This window comes from Saimiri boliviensis, chromosome 1 (genome assembly GCF_048565385.1).
Source record: "Saimiri boliviensis isolate mSaiBol1 chromosome 1, mSaiBol1.pri, whole genome shotgun sequence".
In the NCBI taxonomy this organism is placed as follows: Eukaryota; Metazoa; Chordata; class Mammalia; order Primates; family Cebidae; genus Saimiri; species Saimiri boliviensis.
In genome coordinates, this window is record NC_133449.1 from 207,005,838 (window position 1) to 207,028,544 (window position 22,707).

At 33.5% G+C, this 22,707-nt stretch overlaps 1 protein-coding gene across 22 annotated transcripts in view; it reads right to left on the reverse strand.

Annotated features, from left to right (window-relative positions):
* Positions 1-22,707, reverse strand: part of PPIP5K2 (diphosphoinositol pentakisphosphate kinase 2) — a 78,208-nt gene that overhangs the window by 54,603 nt on the left and 898 nt on the right. For 20 of the 22 annotated variants that reach the window (XR_012512954.1, XM_039468011.2, XM_039468003.2 and 17 more), the window contains exons 2-5: positions 14,343-14,740; positions 10,616-10,811; positions 7,485-7,575; positions 5,809-5,894 (exon numbers count right to left, since the gene is read on the reverse strand). Coding sequence is in view for 21 of the 22 variants with exons in the window: in XM_039468011.2 (XP_039323945.1) it covers positions 5,809-5,894; positions 7,485-7,575; positions 10,616-10,811; positions 14,343-14,456 (487 nt within the window). In the remaining variant the exon portion in view is untranslated. Of the gene's footprint in view, positions 1-5,808; positions 5,895-7,484; positions 7,576-10,615; positions 10,812-14,342; positions 14,741-17,737; positions 17,843-19,068; positions 19,224-22,707 lie in introns of all 22 variants that reach the window. The other 2 variants (XM_074382964.1, XM_074382962.1) reach the window with 2 other exon arrangements.

The window sequence follows — 22,707 nt, forward strand, 5'->3', positions numbered from 1 at the left end:
TTTTTTACTAAAAGACCATAAAGAAAAGTAAACTTGGATAATATACTTGATTTTAATTAAATATGTTTATGCAATTAGCATGCCAAAATTTATGATATATATAGCATTAAAAGCTATAGTTCTTCAAAATTTTATGGACTTACGATTTCACACTACCACACTACAGAATTCAAAGTTAGACATGAAATCATTATATCAAGAAAGACTGAAAAATAACTCCAGCATGCCACCATCTTCCGAAAACTGTGTGGGATTATTTGTATCACAGATATTATAAAACATTAAGTTATTTAAGTTAGAAAAGGAACTCTTATGCAAAGTAAGCCAACAATCCAATTAGAAAGTTAATTTTTTACCTCGAGACAAGAAAAGTTTCCTGTTTCAGATGATGATGACTTTATCTTTTTTAAATCTTATTTTTAATCATCATGGGTACCTAATAGTTATATATATTTGTGTTTCATGTGAAATTCTGATACAGGCATACGATGCGCAATAATCAAATTGGTATAGTTGGGGTATTCATCAGCTCAAATATTTATCATTTATTTGTGTTAGGAACATTGTAATTTCACTATTAGCTATTTCAAAATATAAAATAAATTATTGTTAACTAGTCACTCTCTTGTACTACCAAATACTGGATCTTATTCACTCTATCAAACTATATTTTTATATTCATTAACCATCCTCACTTCATCCCTATCCTTGTATCCCTATCATTGCTATCCTTGTAATCCTTCCCTCCGGTAACAATAATTCTAAGCTCAAGTTCTACGTTTTTTTTTTTTTTTTTAAGCACCCACAGGTGAAAACATGCAGTATTTATTTCTGGCTTGGCTTATTTAACATAATGACCTTCAGTTCCATCCATTTTGTTGCAAATAACAGTATTTCATTATCTTTATGGCTGAATAATACCACTTTGTATAGGTACCATATTTTCTTTATCCATCCATTAATGGATGCTTAGGTTGTTTCTATCTTGGCTATTGCAAGTGGTGCTACAATAAACCTGAGTGCAAACAGCTCTTCAATATACTGATCTCCTTTCTTTTGGACATATACCCAGAAGTTGGATTGCAAGATCATATGGTAGCTTTATTTTTAGTTTTTTGAGGAACCTCCATTCTGTTCTCAATAGTGGCTTTAGTAATTTATATTCCCGCCAATAGTATTCCCTTTCTCCACATCCTCACAAACAGTTAATATTGCTTGTCTTCTTGATAAAACCCATTTTAATTGGGATGAAATGATATTTCATTATAGTTTTGATCTGTATTTCTCTGATGATTGGTGATGTTCAGAATATTTTCATATACCTATTGGCCATCTGTATGTCTTCCTTTCAGAAACACCTGTTCAAATCTTTTGCCCGTATTTTAATTAGATTTTTTTTCCCATAGAGCTGTTTGAGCTTCTTATGTTTTCTGGTTATTAGTCCCTTGTCAAATGAGTAGTTTGCAAATATTTTTTCCCTTAGCGTAGATTATCTCTTCACTGTATTATTTCCTTTGTTGTGGAGAAGCTTTTTAGGTTGATGTGATCCCATTTGTATATTTTTGTTTTGGTTGCCTGGGTTTCTGAGACCTTACTTAATCAAGAAATCTTTCCCCAGACCAATATCCTGGAGTGTTTCTACAATGTTTTCTTCTAGTAACTGCATAGTTTCAGATCTTAGATTTCAGTCTTTCATCCATTTTGATTATATATATGGAGAGACATGGGGTCTAGTTTCATTCTGCAGATAGCTATCAAATTTTCCCAACACTACTTACTGCAGAGACTGTCCTTTCCCCAGTGGACGTTCTGGTCACCTTTATGAGTTAACTGCAAATATGTGTATTTTTTTCTGGATTCTCTATTCTATTCCATTGGTCTATTCTGAGTCTTTTGTGGTTCATATAAATTTTAGGATTGTTTTTCTATTTCTGTGGAGAATGTCTTTGGTATTCTGACTGCACTGAATCTGTAGGCAGCTTTGAGTAGTATGGCAATTATAACAATATTGATTCTTTCAATCTATGAAAATGAAGTATCTTCCCATTTTTGCATGTTCTCTTCAATTTCTTTCATCAGCATTTTACGGTTTTCACTGTAGAAGAGCTCCTTCATTTCTATAAGTGAACTCCTAGGTATTTAATTTATTTGTAGCTATTGTAAATGGGATTACTTTTTTTGGTTTCTTTTTCAGATGATTTGCTGTTCACATATAGAAATGCTATGGATTTTTTTTATGTTGCTATTGTATCCTACAACTTTACTGAACTTGCTCTAATAGTTTTGTGGTAGAGACGGTAGAATTTTCTAAATATAAGATCATATCATCTGTAAACAAGGATAATTTAACTCCTTCCTTTTCAATTTGGATGCCCTTTATTTCCTTATCTTCCCTACTTTCTCTGACTGTAATTTCCAGCAGTATGTTGAATAAAAGTGACAAAAGTGAACATCCTTGTCTTGTTCCAAGTCTTAGAGAAAATATTTTCACCTTTTTCCTGTTCAATATGATGTGAGTCTGTCATACGTGGCTTTTATCATATAGAGGTAAGTTCCTTCCATGCCCAGTTTTTAAGGAGATTTTACCAAAAAGGGATATTTAATTTTATCAAACGATGGAGAAATGCTTTTTCTCCATCAATTGAAATGATCATAGGTAGACAACAGAGAGTTGGGTTTTATTTTTTAATCCATTCAGCAACTCTATGTCTTTTGATGCAAGACTTCAGCCCATTTACATTCAATGTTATTACTGATAGGTAAAGACTTGCTACTGCCATTTTGGTATTTGTTTTCTGAGGTTTTTATTTTTTTGTCCTCCCTTCCTTCCTGTCTTCCTTTGTGGGAAAGTGATTTTCTGCCTGGGCATGATGGCCCCTAGCACTTTGGGAGTCTGAGACAGGAGGATCACATGAGCCAAGGAGTCGTGATACCAGCCCGGGCAACACAGTGAGACCCTGTCTCCACAAAAAATAATTACTTGGGCCTGGTGGCTCATGCTTGTAGTCCCAGCTACTCAGGAAGCTGATGTGGGAGGATCACTTGCAAGTCTAGGCTACAGTGAAACGTGATTATGCCGCTTCACTCCAACTTCGGTGAAATGTGATCATACCACTTCACTCCAACACAGGTGAAGAGCAAGACCCTATCTCAAATATGTATATATGTAATTCTCTCTGGTACTATGTTTTAATTTCTTTGTGTGTGTATGTGTGTGTGTGTGTGTGTGTGTGTATCTATTATAGATTTTTGTTCTGTGATTATGATAAGGCTCACAAGTAACATTTTATTACCAATTATTTTAAACTGATGACAACTTAACTCTGATTACAAAGAAACGAAAGAGAACATTTTTAAAACTCTATATTTTAACTCCATTCCCCTTCCCTTTTTATTGTCACTATTTTTATGTTTCTATACTCTTAAAAAGCTATTGTAATTATTTCTGACATTTTTGCCTTTTAGTCTTCCTTTGAAATATATGAGATTTATACACAATTACAGTGTTAGAGCATTATGTATTTATCTGTGTACTTACTATTACCAGTGAGTTTTAAACATTCAGATGCTTTCTTGTTGTTAATGTATTTTTCTATCAGATTGATGAACTCCTTTTAGCATTTCCTGTAAGATAGGACTGGTATTCATGAATCTCTCAGCTTTTGTTTAGGAAAGTCTATTATGTCTTCACGTTTGAAGGATAATTTTGCTGAACAGACTATGCTAGGCTGTTTTTTTTTTCCCTTCAACACTTTGAATGCCATCACACTCTCTCCTAGCCTATACGCTTTCTGCTTAGATGTTAGCTGCCAGTTTATCAGAGCTCTTTTATATGTTATATACATCTTTTCTCTGGGTGCTTTAAGGATCCTTTGTTTATCCTTGACCTTTGAGAGTTTGATTAATACATGCCTTGAGGTAGTCTTATTTGGGTTAAATCTTCATATTCTTCTATGACCTTCTTGTACCTGGATATTCATATCTTTCTTTGGGTTTGGAAAGTTCTATTATTGTTTCTTTGAATAAACTTTCTACCATGATCTCTCTAAGTTGTCTTTAAGTGCAATAATTCTTAGATTTGTCCCATTAAGGCTATTTTTAAGATTTTTTTTTTTTTTTTTTTTTTTGCCATCTTCCCTTCCCCTTATTAACTATGTAGGTCCCAAAGGTCCTAAAGGAAAACAAAGAAAGGAGTGGGCTAAAAAGATGAAAAAGTGCTACCTGGGCAGTTTGTGCAGACTCCTCTGTAAGGTCTCTTTAGTCCTGTAGGGGTGTTTCATTATTTTCCTATCTTTCTCCTCTGGCTATGTATTTTCACATAGCTAGTCTTTAAGTTCACTAATTCTTTCTACTACTTGATCCACTTTGCTCTTGAAAGACTTTGACGTACATTTCAGTTTGTCAACTGAATTTTTCAGTTCCAGAATTCTGGCTTGTTTTAAATTATTTCAATCGTGTTGTAATTTCTCTGATACAATTCTGATTCCTTCTCCATGTTACCTTGAAGTTCTTGAGCTTCCTCAAGACAGCCATTTTGAATTCTCTGTCTGAAAGGTCACATATGTCCATCACTTCAGAATTGGTTAACTGGTACCTTATTTCGTTTGCTTGGTGAGGTCACATTTTCCTGGATGTTCTTGATGCTTGTAGACATTCACTGATGTCTGGGCATCTATGAGTTAGGTATTTAATTCAGTCTTCACAGCTTGGGCATGTTTGCGTCCATCCTTCTTAAGAAAGCTTTCCGCATACTCAAAAAAGACTGTTATGATCTAAGCCTGAGGTCACTGCAGCTGCATTAGCACTAGAGGGCGCCCTAAGCCTAGGAAAGCTACAACTCTTGTCGACTCCTAGAGGTACCACTTAGGTGGGGTAATTTTTTTGTTCTTAGGAAAGTGCTTTCCTGCATGGCTAGTTTTCAATTTAGTGTTCCTGTGGGGAAGGGGATAATCACTACAGGGTATATTTGGCTATCTCATTCTGTCTCCCCCTCCAGTTTTAATAAAAGATGGCTTAAGGTATGATAAATTCATCAAAATTCCCCACAATACTAAGTGTGAGCAGAGTATTAAACTCCTAAGACAAACATGTATCTCGCCTTCAAACTAAGTTAGGTATAGCTTCCATGCTATGTTTCAGACAACCAGAAAAAAAAAGAGCAAACAGTGCTTTAAAAATATTAATAAATACTTAGAAGTACTGTTGCCCCTTCGTATACCCGGTGACTGGTTCCAGGAACCCTTTCATATGCCAAAATCTTCATATACTCAAGTCCCACAGTTGGCTCTGCAGAATCCATGTAAAAAGTCTGCTATCAGTATACGTGGGGCCCATGAATTCTGAATTTTTAATTTATGTTTATTCCAGGAATAAGCAGACTGCCACAGTTCAAAACCATGCTGTTCCAGGGCCAACTGTCTTTCAAAATTCTTGGCTAATTGGCTAATATTTAGTTTTTGGCATTGTAGCATGAAATTTCTAAAACTGACTTCAATAGTCATAGATAAATCACTTGTTCACCCTAAATCAATACAAATTTACTGATAATGTAATTTCAAAATTCTAACATGCTACTTAGAGATATATCAAAGGTAGGCCAAAGAAGAGAAGGAAAAATAACTTCTAAATTATTAGGTAGTCTTTTAACTCAGTGTCACATTTTAATTAAATATAATGTTTGTCTGTATAGATTTTTTTTAATGGAATACAATAAATTCTTTAAATTCCTTCCAGTTAATTATTGTAAGAATGTGGCCCAAAAGTACGTCAAGTGGCAAAGGAAGCTTACCCAAAATCTCTTACTCTTACCTTTGGGATTATTTGGGTCACGGTTCAAAATTGCATAACGAGGAAGTAAAATACCTTCAGCTTGAAGAATACTATATACTTCTCTCCTGAAGAAAAAGGAAAACATCCTTATTGTTTTATTGGTCCATTTCACAATGAATATATTATTGTAGTTTTCTTAGAAGATACTATTACTGTTCTACAACTAAAAAGAGTATGTCTATCAACCCTTTTTATTTTTTAAATAAACAAATACGTCATTTCAAATATTTTAAAAAGTATCCTGAGGAAATGGTCAGCAATGAGAACCAAAATTTATGCGCAATTCTTTTCTAGCTTATTAAGATACTAATTATTAAAACTGAGAACATAAAATGTATTTTAAAAATGGTTAAAGTTGATATATCACAATGACAGAACATGACCTAAGCCTTAAAAACCTTATGCTCAAATAGTATTTAATGACAGGGAGAAACATTCACAGCATACTAGAGAAAAGTGATTCTAATTTGGTAAAATGTGATCGTATGCATGTATTGCTTTCTGTATGAAAAAATATGATAGCTATAGTGACAAGATTAAATGGCTTTCGGTAAACTTTTACTTTTCAAACCATTTAAAATGAACACACATTTATACAGCTGCATATATATATATATATATATACTATACATATATATACATATACACACACATATATGAATATGTAAACACAGAGAAAATGTTTAAAATTTTAGAGATTAATAATGTTACTCTCTGAAAGAATAGAAAAAAATAGCAAAGTGAAAAAACCATAGGGTCTCATATTTACAAAGCATTTTCATATATAATCTCATATTGTAATGGTAATGCATGAAAAAACAGAATGCTGGTGACATTATAATAACTATTGAAGTGAAATATCAATTAAATGAAATACCTAAATATACTCATTTTACAATGTATTAGAAATCTGTGCTTTTTACTTGTTAAATGAATGCTAAGATATACAGTATAATATTTTTCAAAACAGGTATACTTTACCATTAAAAAAAATCTAGTTATAATAAGTAAAGTCTTAAGTTCATCATCAGTCCCATGACAGAAAAAGTGCTCCTAACTTTCAATGGTTTAAAAGGTTCTGGAGGCCGGGCGCGGTGGCTCAAGCCTGTAATCCCAGCACTTTGGGAGGCCAAGGCAGGTGGATCACGAGGTCAAGAGATCGAGACTATCCTGGTCAACATGGTGAAACCCTGTCTCTACTAAAAATACAAAAATTAGCGGGGCACGGTGGTGCACACCTGTAGTCCCAGCTACTCAGGAGACTGAGGCAGGAGAATTGCTTGAACCCAGGAGACGGAGGTTGCAGTGAGCCGAGATCGCGCCATTGCACTCCAGCCTGGGTAACAAGAGCGAAAATCTGTCTCAGAAAAAAAAAAAAAAAAAAAAAAAAAAAGGTTCTGGAAAGTAAACAATCTCATTTAAGTCTTTGTCCTACTACTTGGGGAACTACTTGTGACTTCGGGTAGATTAACCAATCTTCCTAACTATTAAGATTCCTCATCTATAAAATTAGGTAATGAATAATTATTCTGACCATTATTTTGAAAGTACAATGAAGTAATAATGCAAAAACATCTGATGACATGTCAACGTAGCGTAGGTACTAAAAAAATGTTAATTTTCCTTCCCTTAATTCAGTCAACTTTACCACTCACCTATCCTGTATGAGATACTGCATATTCAAGTCATTGATTACAAATGGATTCCTGAGTTTTGCATAGGCAACCGCTTTGTCCAGTGGAAATCCTAAGAACACATATTATTAACATATTCTGTACAGTCTCAAGATAAGTTGACATCTATACTTGATTAACTTGAATTGATGCCACCTCCCATAAAAGATTAATTTCATTAACATATAACTGCCTTCTATAAAAGCTATGAAATAATATACACATAAAACTTGATTTAACTTACATATTAAATCTTACTTTTTCCTAATTTGATTGTTAAGGCATAGCAACCAGTGGTTATATAACCAAATTTGGAGCACTGACATGTGAGTGAATGTCTGACTTGTCAATCACCTGAAAGTAGGTAAGATTCACCTCATACACAAAGAGAAATCTCTATATAAATAACATATAACATGGGTATATCAGAATCACCTGGTAATTTTTTAAAAATATATTTAACATCTCTTCTTTTCACTTATTTTGATACCTACACACATAAATTAGCTGGTATCTAAGGACCTTATGTACCTTTAAAAATAGCAGGCCAGGCACAGTGGCTCACACCTGTAATCCCAGCAGGAGGCCAACACGGGCAGATCACGAGGTCAGGAGTTGGAGACCAGCCTGGCCAACATGGTGAAACCCGTCTCTACTAAAAATACAAAAAATTAGCTGAGTGTGATGATGCATGCCTGTAACCCTAGGTACTTGGGAGGCTGAGGTAGGAGAATTGCTTGAACCAGGAGGCGGAGGATGCAGTGAGTGGAAACTGCGCCATTGCACTCCAGCCTAGGCTACAAAACAAGACTCCATCTCAAAAAAAACAAGAAGGCAACAAAAGCAAAAATTAATTTATATATGACATATATGCTCAAAATATAAAATATATAAGCAGAATCATGCTAGGCTAGGTCATTAAAATATTAGAAATTAACTCCCTGAAACTTCTAGACTGGTAAAAGTTCTAGTTAGAATGAAAACAAATCAAATAGCAGATATGGTTAAGAACAGGACCCCTCCCCCCAAAAATTTTAATGATTATATTTTACTTTCTATATTGGCACCAAGGCCAGGTGCAGTGGCTCTTGCCTGTAATCCCAGCACTGAGAGAGGCTGAGTTGGGAGGAGTGCTTGAGACTAGAAGTTCAACACCAGCCTGGCAACATAGCAAGATCTCATCTCTACAAAAAATTTAACAAATCAGCTGAGGGTAGTGGCACAATCTATAGTTCTATCTATTTAGGAGGATAAGGTGAGAGGATCACTTGAGTCCAAAAGTATGAAGTTACAGTGAGCTATGTGACTGTACTACTGCACTCCAGCCTGGTCGACAGAGCAAGACCCTGTCTCTAGGGGAAAAAAAAACTGACACAAAGTCTTCAATTTTATACATCATACACATCATTAGTTGTATACTGTAACAGTTAAGGACATAAAACAGCAATGAAATTCTGGTTTCATCTTCCACTAGCTATGTGACCTTGAGCAAATTTGTTCAGTATCTCTAAGTCTCTGACACCAGCATAAAAAAGAGTATTATACCAGTTTTACCTAGTAGAGTTTTGAGGAATTAATAATACTGTGTATATAAGTCACTTAGCACAGTACCTGGCATAAGTGCTCAATAAATGTTCACAGTTACTATTCCTTGAGACAATATTTTAATAAATATCTATGGAAAAGGACAAAAATCAGCAAGGATACAAAACTTTAGTATGCAGCTAGAGAATACTAAGCATATCTGTGAAGAGACTATATTTTACAGTATTAGTTAAGAGAAAAAGTATTAAAACATACTGAAATTAAAACAAAAGAGAAAGCTGTGGCCAGTAAAACAAGATTTATTCCTAAACTTCTTTTAGTTTTTAAAATTTAAATACAGATACCCTATATCAAGAATTACTTATCCACAAATAACAAATCCTTGAAGTTTTTTATAAAGACTCTCAGAATCATCACTTGTAAAGATGTCTCAATGTCTATGATTGAAGCCTCCTTAAAGAATTCAGCAAACAGAAACACCTGCAGTTTCCTGCTTTTGTTTTCATTAAAGAGAAACTTTTCCCTACCAAAAGATGGTATATGGAATATGACATTAGCTATAGCATCAAGGTTTTACAGGCAAATGTAGCTTTTACAGGAAGAACCATGTGAGGTTAAGAGAAGAACACTTTACTCTCAAGGAGGAAGAAATTTAAGGTTCTCTAAAATGAGCAGCCTCATTCTGTAAAGATCAGTGTCTTGACTTCTCTACAAAATAATGAACATCAATTTAGGCTACGGTAGCACAATCATGCTCCATCTTTTTCTCGCTGAAATAAGACTTTAACATAGCTCAGGACAACATATTTTAGTAACAAGTGATGATTAAATATGAATACATTTACAACTGAGAACACGTCTTTTCAATTAATAGTTCTTAGTGGGAATTTCACTTAATTCACAGATTCTTTCAGATATACACTCAGTAATAATTTTGATTAGTGGACTTTGCTATGAAATAATACTTAACCTGAATTGATATTTCAGCTTGATTAATAAAATATAGCAAGGAATATCTAAAAATCTTAAATTATTAAGTTCTTAAAAATAAAGTATAAATATGTATATGAGGAATGATAGACCTTTTTCTATACAGAATAGAAAGGGGCTTAAAATAATTCAAGAACTTATCCTAAGAAACTTAGAGATATAAACAAAAATATGCAGTGAGGAGTCCAAACAACCTTATTTTTAATAGTGAAAATTGGAAACTGTCCAAATGTTAGGTCATTAGATAAATTTAAATATGTTATGGTATATCCACACAATAATATACTATGTCACCATTAAAGCCCACATTATCTGAGAATGATATGGTGGGGGAAAAAACTTCTTGATATAATAGTGAAAAAAGTTAAATATATAAATTACACACACACTATGACACTAAATTTAAAAATACACATAGAAGACAAACACTGGAAAGAAATATATCAAAATGTTAATATCACCTGTCCATGAAAGTGGGTCAAAAATTATTTTTGTTCTATCTCATAGTCTATAATTAATATGTATTAGTTTTATAATCAGAGAGGATAAAGGAGTTACTCCCTCACTCCCCTTAATACCTTTAGAATGGAAAGAAATGAGACAATCGCATAAAGGCCAGTTTTCCACTGGTTCATTCAAAATAATCTCCTCTTCAAAGACTACTACTGTGATATACTTAAATAAGGAGATCCGTTCAAGAATTTCCTTCATTGGTTTGGATTTGGATTTCTTTGCCATGGAACATATTCCAACCACAATCTGCCTTTCTGGTGGCTAAAACAAAAACAAAACAAAAAACAGGTTAATTTTACATGAACTCCAAAGTACAGCTATCTTAACTTGTTTTCCAAAAGAAGATAAAACATGTGATGAATCAATAAAAGTGACACATTAACCAACAATGGAATTTTTTTTAATTATATCATTTTTACAATAAACACTTAAAAAGCAGTTTTCTACAAAGGTCTGGAGGAAATTTAAAAACAAAAACAATTTCAGAACAAATATTGTTGCTATTTTCAATGAAATGTAAAACTTAAAAAGTACCCCCTCTTTAACTACCTCTAGCATTTATTTACCCTTCTCACACCAGTAAAGTATAGTAAAGGTCAAAACCGATCTACTGTATGCAAAAAGATAAAAGAATTCTCTTGCCTAAAGTAAGACATAGTCTTGAGTACAAAGTTATACAGCATTAAATTATTATTGCAGTTTGAATTGAATATTCATTGGTCATCAATGACAACTTGGAAGGAAATTTTAAAGAAAGTCACACTGCTAACAGAGGTTTCAAATCTCTTTGCCACCCCTGTCTTCATAGTCAATACTCCTATTTATTGGCGTTACTGTTCTCTGCATCCTCATAACAGCTCAAAGACCAGGATTCAGCCTAAAATCTAAAAAAGCAGGATATAGAAACTAATTTATGAGTAGCTCATAGATTAATTAAATTACTCAAGATTTTGTGATCTTTGCATTTGTATATCAAATATACAAATTTGTGTTGAGTTTTTTCATTTCAATTCTTCCTTCTTCCATGATACTTTGTACATTTCATATAACATTATAATCTAGGCCAAAAATGTTTTACTGGGCTTTTCTTAATATATCTAAAAATAAAATTAAATAACATCAGAATTAAATTGTTCTTTTTTTATGCCTAGAACAATATTTCTGTATTGTTTCCTCAAACTCATGAAATGTAGAGTTCCAATCGGTACTAGATTTAATTGGTAAATCAAACAGATTATAAATGCTGACCTTTCTGGAGTCTTCTGTATTTACCTTTCTGACCATCTACTTTTACATTCCCTTATTCAATTCTTTCCTGATCAAAAGTTTTGACACATTTCACTATGTTCCTAAAGTAGATTTTCCCCAGATAACAAATGTACTCTAACCTAACATTTCACATTGCTCTACAATTTTTTAAAATGCTAATATATATTAGTCTTACTTATTATAGATCTATTTAATGAATATCTGCTCATTGGCTAAGATGAATGGGAAACGATGAATGGGAAACATCCAAGTTTAAAATTTATAAATAACCTTACATTCTTAAGGCACAATTATAGAATTTCTTTATTAGGTAAAACTTTAAAATCATGAAGATAATTTTCTAAATAAATCTGAGGCATTATTAGGGTTAATGTCTAAAAACATGATATTCACATCTTTGAAATCTTAAAAACAGGAGAGACACCTTAAAAACAGGAGAATGATATGGAATAAATTGTTTTATAAATATAAAGCTATAGATCAAATGAACTAAATCAAGCTCCTGTAAAGTGATAATTGTGCATCATATTTTAACATCATACTATGTGCTAAAGATTAGATATATAGAAGTACCTGTCCTCAAAGTACTTCGAGTCTAACAGGGAACACAGTAATAACAAAAAACATTGTGATACATGGAATAGCAGTACAGTTGGCTCTCCATATCCATGGGTTTGACATCCACGGATTCAAATAATCATATATTAAAGATATTTGGGGGAGAAAAGTATCTGTACTGAACATACACAGACTATATTTCTTATCATTATTCTCTAAATGATATAACTATTTACACAGCATTTATATTGTATTAGAGATTACGAGTATCTAGAGATGAATTAAAACATATGGGTAGATGCAGCTTATATGTCACACAATTTTTTAAAAAGGACTTCAGCAGCTGCAGATTTTGGTATCCACAGGGAGTCCTAAAACCAATCCCCCATGGATATTGAGGGACAACTGTATATATGCCAATGTAAAGACACAGTAATAAGGAAGAAGTATTTCAATTTGTGTTGGGAAAAAGAGCAAGGAGAGTGGAAAGAGTAAAAGGTGAAATCTGAGGAGAGTTTGGAAGAATGAAAAATAATACACAAGGTACCCCAAAATAAGGTCATTTCAGAAAAATAAAAGAGTACACACAACAGTAAAGACACATGGTATGGCAATAAATATACAGAAATAAAAATTTTGATGTTACTAAAACATAAAAGGTGGAAAGGATGGGATAGGTCTAGATGTAGATATAGATGAGACATGAAAGTTTTACATGTAATTAGACTGGCTGTGATCTGCCAGTGGTGTTCACACCATGTTCAGAAGAACTGTAGAAAAGGGGGTATAAAGGTAGCAGAGGCTGAGGCAATAGTGCTTTCTAGTTTAAGTGATCCAGAGACACTTTGCTTTTATGTTTTACTTATAGGACTTCTAGATAAAAGTTCAGATGAAGAAAAGTTTAAGCTGGTAAGAGAAGCCTGCCTGAAATCTAGATTTTCAGGGTCCGGAGGTAGCAAAAGTGCTCTTTATTGAAGGTTTTAAATGAGTTAACAGTAGAGTTTGCATTTCAGGTATGTGTAACTCCACTGTGAAAGATATTTTTATTATAAAAAAAGGGCTTAAAGAGTCATCTAGTCATTATTTTTGGTTTGTTCTTACCAAACAGAACAGATTTTTCTCTTAAACTAAATTCTCTTTCCAATTAGAAATATATGAAAAACAAACACACATTGTAAGTCTGTGTTTTAAATCAGTATTCAGAGTAAATCAATCTCTACTTAAAAAATTAAATGATGAGTAAGAAACATACTGGTCTAATGTAACTATAAACAAAATAAGCATAATAAATGTATATCATTCCTAAGATCCAGTATGGATATAACATTATATCAGAAAGAAAACAAGTTTTAGACACACATACAAACACATACTTTAGGTAGCCTACCCTTCTAGCCACTCAGTTTACAGACTTCTGTAAGTTAATAAATATGAGTATCATATTATTATTGATATGATAATAATCATATCTGATTGACATGATAATAATCATTCTGGTTAAACCAGAACTCACATTGGTAACCAGAACTCACATTGGTAACATGATAAGCTTAATGAATCTAGTTAAGTAATCTATCTTCTTTAGTACCTTAAAATTTTTTCCTTCTACTTCTTTATCTTCAATTATTTATTATATATTTCTACATAGAAGAAACCTTTTGGATTTATGGCCAAGATTACTGTTTCTCTTTGCCACTTTTTTTTACCTAGCACTGAGTTACACTATGCATATCACTGTAAGAAACTAAAATAGGCATCATTAAACAACATTGAGGTCTGACCCATAACTGTATTTCTTGATTCACCATAGATTCAACAACATCACCCATAAAACTGAAAAAGTATTTTCCAACAAATTTGTATGTGGAAAAAAGAGTCTTAAGATTAATTCACCTTAACAGTGATTAGTAAAAAGCCTATACTGTATTGGTCTTCTCTCACCAAAGAAAAAAACAAACAACTTACAGAATCATCTTCCTCTTCATCATCCTCATCTGCATGGTGGAAGAAATGCCGATAATTTCCGGTATTTATTTCTGTATCTTCTGGTCCAACAAAGAATCTGGGGGCTTCACTCATTTTTATTTTATTTGATATAGGTATGATTGAAATGATTTATATTAAAACTGCCTCTAAATAAATAGCATCAGAAGAAAGCATTCTCCATATATTAGCTGACACACAGGTCTGTGACAGCTTGTTTCTGCTTGTACAATCACTTGAAATTATGATGACTGTCGGCAAATGCTCTTTTGTTTCTAGATATCATTGCTTCATTGTTGATATCAAAGTTGTTGTAGTAATTCAAAATATAAAGACAGTGAGACTATTGCTTTCCTCAGTTGACATAACAATCTTTTTACCTAAAATGCAATGAAAAAATTAATTTTGGAGAGTACACTCTAGAAACATTCATGCAAAAAATAATTTTAAATGACACTTTAATGACACAAAATCAGCACCAATAACTTAATGTATATTGTCAAAATGAAAATATATTTTCTCCAATTAAAAAAACATATAATAAAAACAAAAAAATTAAGAAACTAAGACTTATCTTCAGTAATATACATTTTAGCAATTTGACAAACATACAAAATAACAAAAGACTACACATTAAATTCCTCATCTAAAAATATCTAAACCAATTAACAGAAAATTACTGAAGTTATAACACAATTATATTAAAGCTAAATCTCTTAGCACATAATTCCAAAATATCTGAATTCCGTGGAAAAGAACAGACAAAATTTAATGCAGCATTAAAAACCACTGATAAAATTAATCTGAAATTATATTAAATCAGTTTGTAAAAGTTATCTGTAAACAGGTTTTTTAGGGAACATAACCATTCTACATTCTGGTCTCATACACAAATGAACAAAAAAAGATTAGAGTCTAAACAGATTTCATTTTAACAGCAGCTCTTAAACGTATAGAAGTCAAAAACTCTTAACAAATCTAATAAAATCTATGGATCTTATCCCCAGAAAAAAAAAGTACATGTGCGCTAAATTCTGCAAGCAATTTTATGTGATTCACTGACATTCAAACTCTTCTACATAACCAGGCATACATGAATATGATGGATGGACTCAGTGGCTCATACCTGTAATCCCAGCTACTTGGGAGGCTAAGGTGGGAGGATCACTTGAGCCCAATAGCTTGAGGCTGCAGTGAAATATGACTACTACTATACTCCAGCTTGAATAACAGAGGAAGACTGTCTCAAATAGATAAATGAGTACTATTTAAGAGCAGTATCATCTCAAAATATTCCTTTCCGTAATTTATAAGTACTTGTTTCCTGGTCATATTAAAATTAATTATGTGCCAAGATAAAGCCACATAACAAATGCTTTATTTGATTACTGGTAGTATAAGAAATTACTTGATTGAATATTCTTAAAAGTCAAACAATATGCTAGGTAGAATTAAAAGCGTAATTTTAAAAGTTCTACTCTTAAAGATCTAATTCCAGTATAACTGGTGACTCCCCAGTAGACATTAAAACCAATTTACCCAGTCAGCCTTCACTTTAAATTAACAGGGTTATAAAATTTAAAATAATTTGTAATTTAAAAATTAAAGCAGAAATAATTTACTTTATAAATCAAAGCCTTTTGTTCCTATTCCTTCTGTACTGTTTAACATGTAAAAATGTTTACTGAAAAAGAAAAATGGAAAGTTTCCAGTTGCTGTAAAACTTGATGTTGGTGGATAAGTTGATTTCAGTTCTGGCAAATATCTCTTGGTTTTTTAATTTTTTTACTCTTTCCATCTAAAAACAGCTCGAATATTTCAATAGTGGAAGGGGAACATTCTGGGGTTAGATACATCTGTTTTAATCTGTCACTGCTTAACTAGTGATGTATGCTAGTTGCTATTAGTCTATAAAAAAGGGAGTGTATCTCTGGTGAATACCTGGCTGATAAAAAAAAAAAAAAAAGGAAAAGAAAAGAAAAAGGAAGTACAGTAGCACCCTGCAACCCTGTAAAGATTAAGTGAGACAGCATCAGTGATTGGCATATATTAAACACTCAATAAACCATAGTTTCAAAAAATACTCCTATAAACCAAACTCCCTACTGACTCTAACATGTAAATCTAAAAGAATGAATTGTTCATTATTTGTTGAAATGGACATATTTATTTAACAAATACTATTTACTTATTGTAAAAGGCATAGTATTAGGTGTTAGTTATATAAAGTCAAAGTAAACGTGGCTCTTTTCCTTAAGGAGCTTTTGGTCTAAGAGAGTGGCAGCCAAGTAAATTGACATTTTGTATTTTAGTGTGATAAGCACACCAATAAAAAAGATAATAGAAACACGTAATAATGTAATGAAATGTAATAAATGTCTTACTATCCACTTCAGAAGGTCAATGATGGGAGATGCCAGGTCCAGTATGTCCATGCAATATATAGGCATATACTTATATGTATATACACATGAATAGATGAGTGTGTATATACACACTTTATGGCTTTATTTTAAAATTGTATTGTACTTCCTTCTAAAGTCTTAAAACAAAAGTGAAAACAATCTGTTGTAGAGGTAAAGCTGAAAATTAATTTTTTAGCTTCTTAATTATAGAGTATTCATTGTAAAAAGTCTGGAATACATAAAAATAAAATTTAACAAATCAGTTAATGAGCCTTGACACAATGGCAGAACTAACAGTTGTAGTTCTGCAGACCTATGGGGCTATGTTTCCTGCTATTCTGTGATGGTTAATACTCAGTGTCAACTTGATTGGATTGAAGGATGCAAACTATTGATCCTGGGTGTATCTATGAGGGTGCTGCCAAAGGAGGATAATATTTAGGTCAGTGGTCTGAGAAAGGCAGACCCACCCTTAATCTGGGTGGACACCATTTAATCAGTAGCCAGCACAGCTAGAATATAAAGCAGGCGGATTTAAAAACAAAACAAAACAAAAACAAAAAAATGTGAAAAGGCTAGACTGGCTTAGCCTCCCAGGCTGCATCTTTCTCCTGTGCTGGATGCTTCCTGCCCTCAAATATCAGATTCCAAGTTCTTCAGCTTTGGGACTTGAACTGGTTTCCTTGTTCCTCAGCTTGCAGATGGCCTATTGCAGGATGTTGTGATTGTGTGACTTAATACTACTTAGTAAACACACCTTTATAGATATATCTATCCTATTAGTTCTGTCCCTCTAGAGAGCTCTAATACATAGTATTTTCAATATATATTTTCCCACATTTTTGAAATACTTTACAAAATATGTTTACGTGTAAGTAGAAATCAACTTTTGGGGAAAAACGTATGTATCCAATAGCTTTTTTTCCTAAGGGTATAAATTAATGACTGATCTATCCTGTTTTGTTCACTTACATTCTATTTAAGTCTTTAATGCAGCATGAAGTATATAGATATATGTCCCTTATATGATTATGACTTTAGGTCTGAAACACGTCTCATTCATTCGTTTGGTAGGCACTAGGTAAATCAACAAATAAATACATGTTGGAAGATCTCTTTAATAAGGTGACATTTAAATATGAATTTAAATTAAATGAGAAACCAACCATGGGGTTATATGGTGGGAACACTCCAGGTAAGAAAGTATAAAGGCTCTAAAGCAGAAGTATGCTTGGCATATTTCCTAAGTTCATTAAACAGTAAGGTAACTAGAGCAGAACAGGCAAGCAAAGGAAAAATGGTAGAAAATCATGTTGGGTAAGTAGTTAAGATGCACACAAAGGACTGAGGAACCATAATAAGAACTTCCAATTTGTTAAACGTAATTGCACTGCATTTAGGGAGGCTGAGGCAGGCAAATCACTTGAGGTCAGGAGTTTGAGACCAGCCTGGCCAACATGATGAAACCCCTTCTCTGCTAAAAATATAAAAATTAGCCTGGCATGGTGATGTGCATCTGTAATCCCAGCTACTCAGGAGGTTGAGGCAGGAGAATCACTTGAACCCGGGAGGTAGAGGTTGCAATGGGCCGGGATTTTGCCAGTGCACTCCAGCCTGGGCAACAGAATGAGACTCATCTCAAAAAACAAAACAAACAAAAAGAAAGTAAGAGGGGATGAAACACAGAGAAGTCATACAGATAGTTATTTTGAAGAGTTTATAAAAGATGGACAGAGAAATGGATCTCTAAAGGACATAAAGTGAAGGAAGCCTTTCTTTTTATTTTCCATTATTCCATCTTAATATATGATGGAATAACAGATGTTATTTTAAAAAAGGCTCAAGTCTGTAATCCCAGCACTTTGGGAAGCCGAGGCGGGTGGATCACGAGGTCAAGAGATCAAGACCATCCTGGTCAACATGGTGAAACCCCGTCTCTACTAAAAATACAAAAAATTAGCTGGACATGGTGGCACGTGCCTGTACTCCCAGCTACTCAGGAGGCTGAGGCAGGAGAATTGCCTGAACCCGGGAGGCGGAGGTTGCGGTGAGCCGAGATCGCGCCATTGCACTCCAGCCTGGGTAACAAGAGCGAAACTCCGTCTCAAAAAAAAAAAAAAAATTAACAGGCTAGTGGTTAAGAGCATGGATTCAGGGGCTAAAATACCTAGGTTTAAATCCAACTGACTCCAATTAGCTGATCTTGAGCAAGTAAGTTAACTTCTTAGGGTCTCAATTTTCTTATTTGTAAATTGTACATATAGCTCATTTTAATACTTTTATATATAAGATAATATACTAACAGTGCTTGTATCCCAAGGTCTAGGCTATACTCCACACAACTTAAATCAAAATGATTGAGAGTAGAGTTCAGGTAAGTTTAAGGCTTGCCAGGTAATTCCAACGGGTAGCAAAGTTTGAGAACCAGTTTTTGAAAATGAGTATTATTGGAGATTTCCTGTAATAAAAAGGAGATAAAACTGATGAAGCAGAATTTTTGTCTTCCTGGTGCTTGGCACATCTCAAGTACCCAATAGACATTCCTCTACAAAATTTCCCTTAACAATTTACAAGACTTCTTCTCTGAATCATTCATTTTGACCTTTGGTCACCTATAACATTATTTAACAGCTTAGGTTATGTATATCCCTCCAAAACATAAATATCAAGGGAATGAACATTTATTAGGCACTGTTACCTATTAAGTACCATATTTGTAAATTCAGAGCCTCCTACCCTGTTGCCTCACCATGAATTAACTATAAGTATGCCAATAAATTAATTGACTCAGCCTTCAAGGCAGCTGTTATTCCCTGGCCAACTGCTTCCAGTAGCACTCTCTTCAGTTTCCCCAGGACACTGTACAAATAGTACCATTTTCCATGTATGCCTTATCATGAAAAGAGTTGGGAAGAAATTAGTTACTACTTTGTGACTTAACAATCTCACATCCATCCTGGAATTAGGAATATCTTCATTTTATAAATGCTTTACGTATGTAGTTACGTATCTCTTTTGTCATTATAAATTAAGACTTGAGGTTAAGAAAGTTTAGGTAATTTGATCATCATCACACAACCAATTAGGATTGCAAATGAAAATCAAACCCAGGTCTGTTTAAACCGAAGGCCACTATACTCACTTAAGAGCAAAAATCAGGACTCCATAGTCCTTATGACAGCATTGCAAATATAAATTACCAGAAAACTAAAAACATAAATTCAAATATATTTCTCTCACCGAAGTAGCATATATACCATAGAACAAGATGAAATTTTATAAGCATTATAAGTCACACAAGACATTCAAAATGATATGTGTTATTTCACTTAAAACGCTGATAATTGAACCAAGTAGAGTTTAGGCTTACAGTACTTCCACATTATTCAGCATTTTGATCAATGGTCAGTCATTAATTTCAACATATGTTTAACTGTCTAGGCGTAAAGACACATACATTATTCAAATATCAGTGTTGAACCTACTTTAATTTTAAAATTCTTTCTATAGCAGCAGTTCCAAACTGGACTGGTTACATGAGAATTATCTGATAGACTTGTTAAAACACAAGTGACTGGGCTTATCATAGATTAGAAATTCCTAAACAGTAATTCTTAACTAGAAAAACTATATTTTTACAAATGGATGAGCAGCCAGGTTTGGGAATCTATCTGTACAAAAGACAAATACCCCTTAAACCTGATTTCGAAATCTGAAATGAGTGTTAACGCTACTAAAAATGTCCACACTCAATGCAGTAGTTCTCAAACATTAGCATGCAACAGAATCACCTGTAGAGCTTGTTAAAATACTAAACTAAAAACTCTAGGGGTGGGGGGACAATATTTTGCTTTTCCAAAAGTTCCAAGGTGATGCTGATGTTGCACATCTTGGAATCACACTATGAGAACAATTGCTCTAGACACAAAACTCTGATTTTGAAAACTTTTTCTGAAAGTTGCTCAGCTCTGTGTCTTTAGTCAAGGTATTGAACCTCTCTAGTAATCATCTATAAAATGGAATTATGAATCTTATATATTGTCTTGACAATTAAATTACAATACAGACACTACAGCAAATAGCACATATTAAGCACTCAGTAAATGTCAGCTGTTTAATATTTTGTTAAATACTGTTATGACAGTTTTCTAACAGATTTAACTGGTAAGTAACAAATATAAATAACTCAATTTAGAATATATCTACTTACCTCTTGTCTAATGAAGCCACAGAAATCCTTTGCTACTGCTGTTGTTGAAGACCTCTTCACATCTTTTCTAGTCTTAACCATACTGCTTAAGACTATCATGAACACTACTACCTGGGATAATCAGTCGTCTCTTTCATACCTTTACTGGTAGCGGCCAGAGCTACCTGATCCTCAAAATAACATCCTGGATCAGCCATCAGTTCCACCTAGTATTCAGACCCCTCCTTACCAGAGCTTAATATTTCCAAGCCATCATTGTAGCCTTTTTCATAGGTTCCCTCAGGAGCCCAACTATAAACTAGTAGATTTCTGCTCTCAAAATCAGAGGAAATGGGAGCTCCTGCTCCTGCTGCTCAGTCTTAATGCAAATACATAACCAGTTTTCCTGAAATTTCAAAAGCATTTTCCAGCTTTCCTTCTTCAAACTGTAATTTAATACCTTTTTGCTGAACCTGCATTTCCTTCTGCCCAGAAATCACTGCTCTCCTTGAAAGTTCCTATCCCCTCTTCAAAAACCAACTGAAAGCTGTTCAGTGAAGGTTTTCCTAAGAACTATCACATCTCTGTTTTATGTTAATACACCTAAAAACTCTCTCCTATCTTCTATGTTCCGTGGCATTTTAGATCTTTTCACTTATCTGTTTCCATCAGAGTTGTGTATTTTCCTCTCCAACTTTTTATTATGAAAAATTTGAAATACTCAGAAAAGTTGAAAGAACAGTGTATTAATCATCCATATACCCACCATTATACTCACAATTGCCAATATTTTGCCATATTTGCTTGCTTTCTTTTTAATACACACACACACACACACACACACACGCACACACACACACATTTGCTGTACCATTTGAAAGTACTAGGTATTAACATACCTCACCTCGAGTACTTTAGTATGCATCTCCAAAAAAATAAGAACATCGTCCTACATAACCACAATTCCTTTTTCACATGAGAATATTAATTGTTCCATAACATTGTTTATATTGCAGTTGCGTGGACGCTTTTAGAGAACAAGGACGTAATCTGTGTTCCCACTACTTAACTGGGTGCATAGCATTTACTTGGGTAATCAACAGATGTTCTACCTCATAACCACTACTCTGAAAGTCATATGAATTTAAAATTTAAACAGCAATCTTTGATTTTAAAAATTTCTGTGCATCAGTTTAGTCATTTGCTTTACATAAACCTGTGCTGCAGTAAGTACAGTATTTTGGGTTTGGAACTACTTAATTCTGCATCACAATGCTCCATAGACATAGATCATGTCTATCTTTTTTCAGACATGTAAGTAGGTACAAGAAATTTTTTAAAATAAATGAATGCTTTCAGACACTGAAAATGTTAGTGAAGAAATTGAAATCGAGGAAGAACAAGGTCGGGACAATAGAATACAGATTTTGAAAGCAGAGAGATCTGGTTTTTAACACAGTTTCAAACGTTTACTTACAACAAATGTTTACTAGGGCAAGTTGCTGACTGCTCAAAGCCTCGATTTCTAACTCTGTAAAATGGTGATAATAATCTAGCATACCTCCCGGAATTGTTTAGAGGAATGAATGACAAAATATGTAAAGCATTTGGCACACATAAAACTCTGTTAATGGCAACTATCGTTATTATTTTATATATCTGAGACAAAAAATATTTACTAACACCAAAACAAAATCCCGTCCCAGTGTACAGCGAGGATGTTACATGCTAAGATCAGCTATGCTTCCCACTT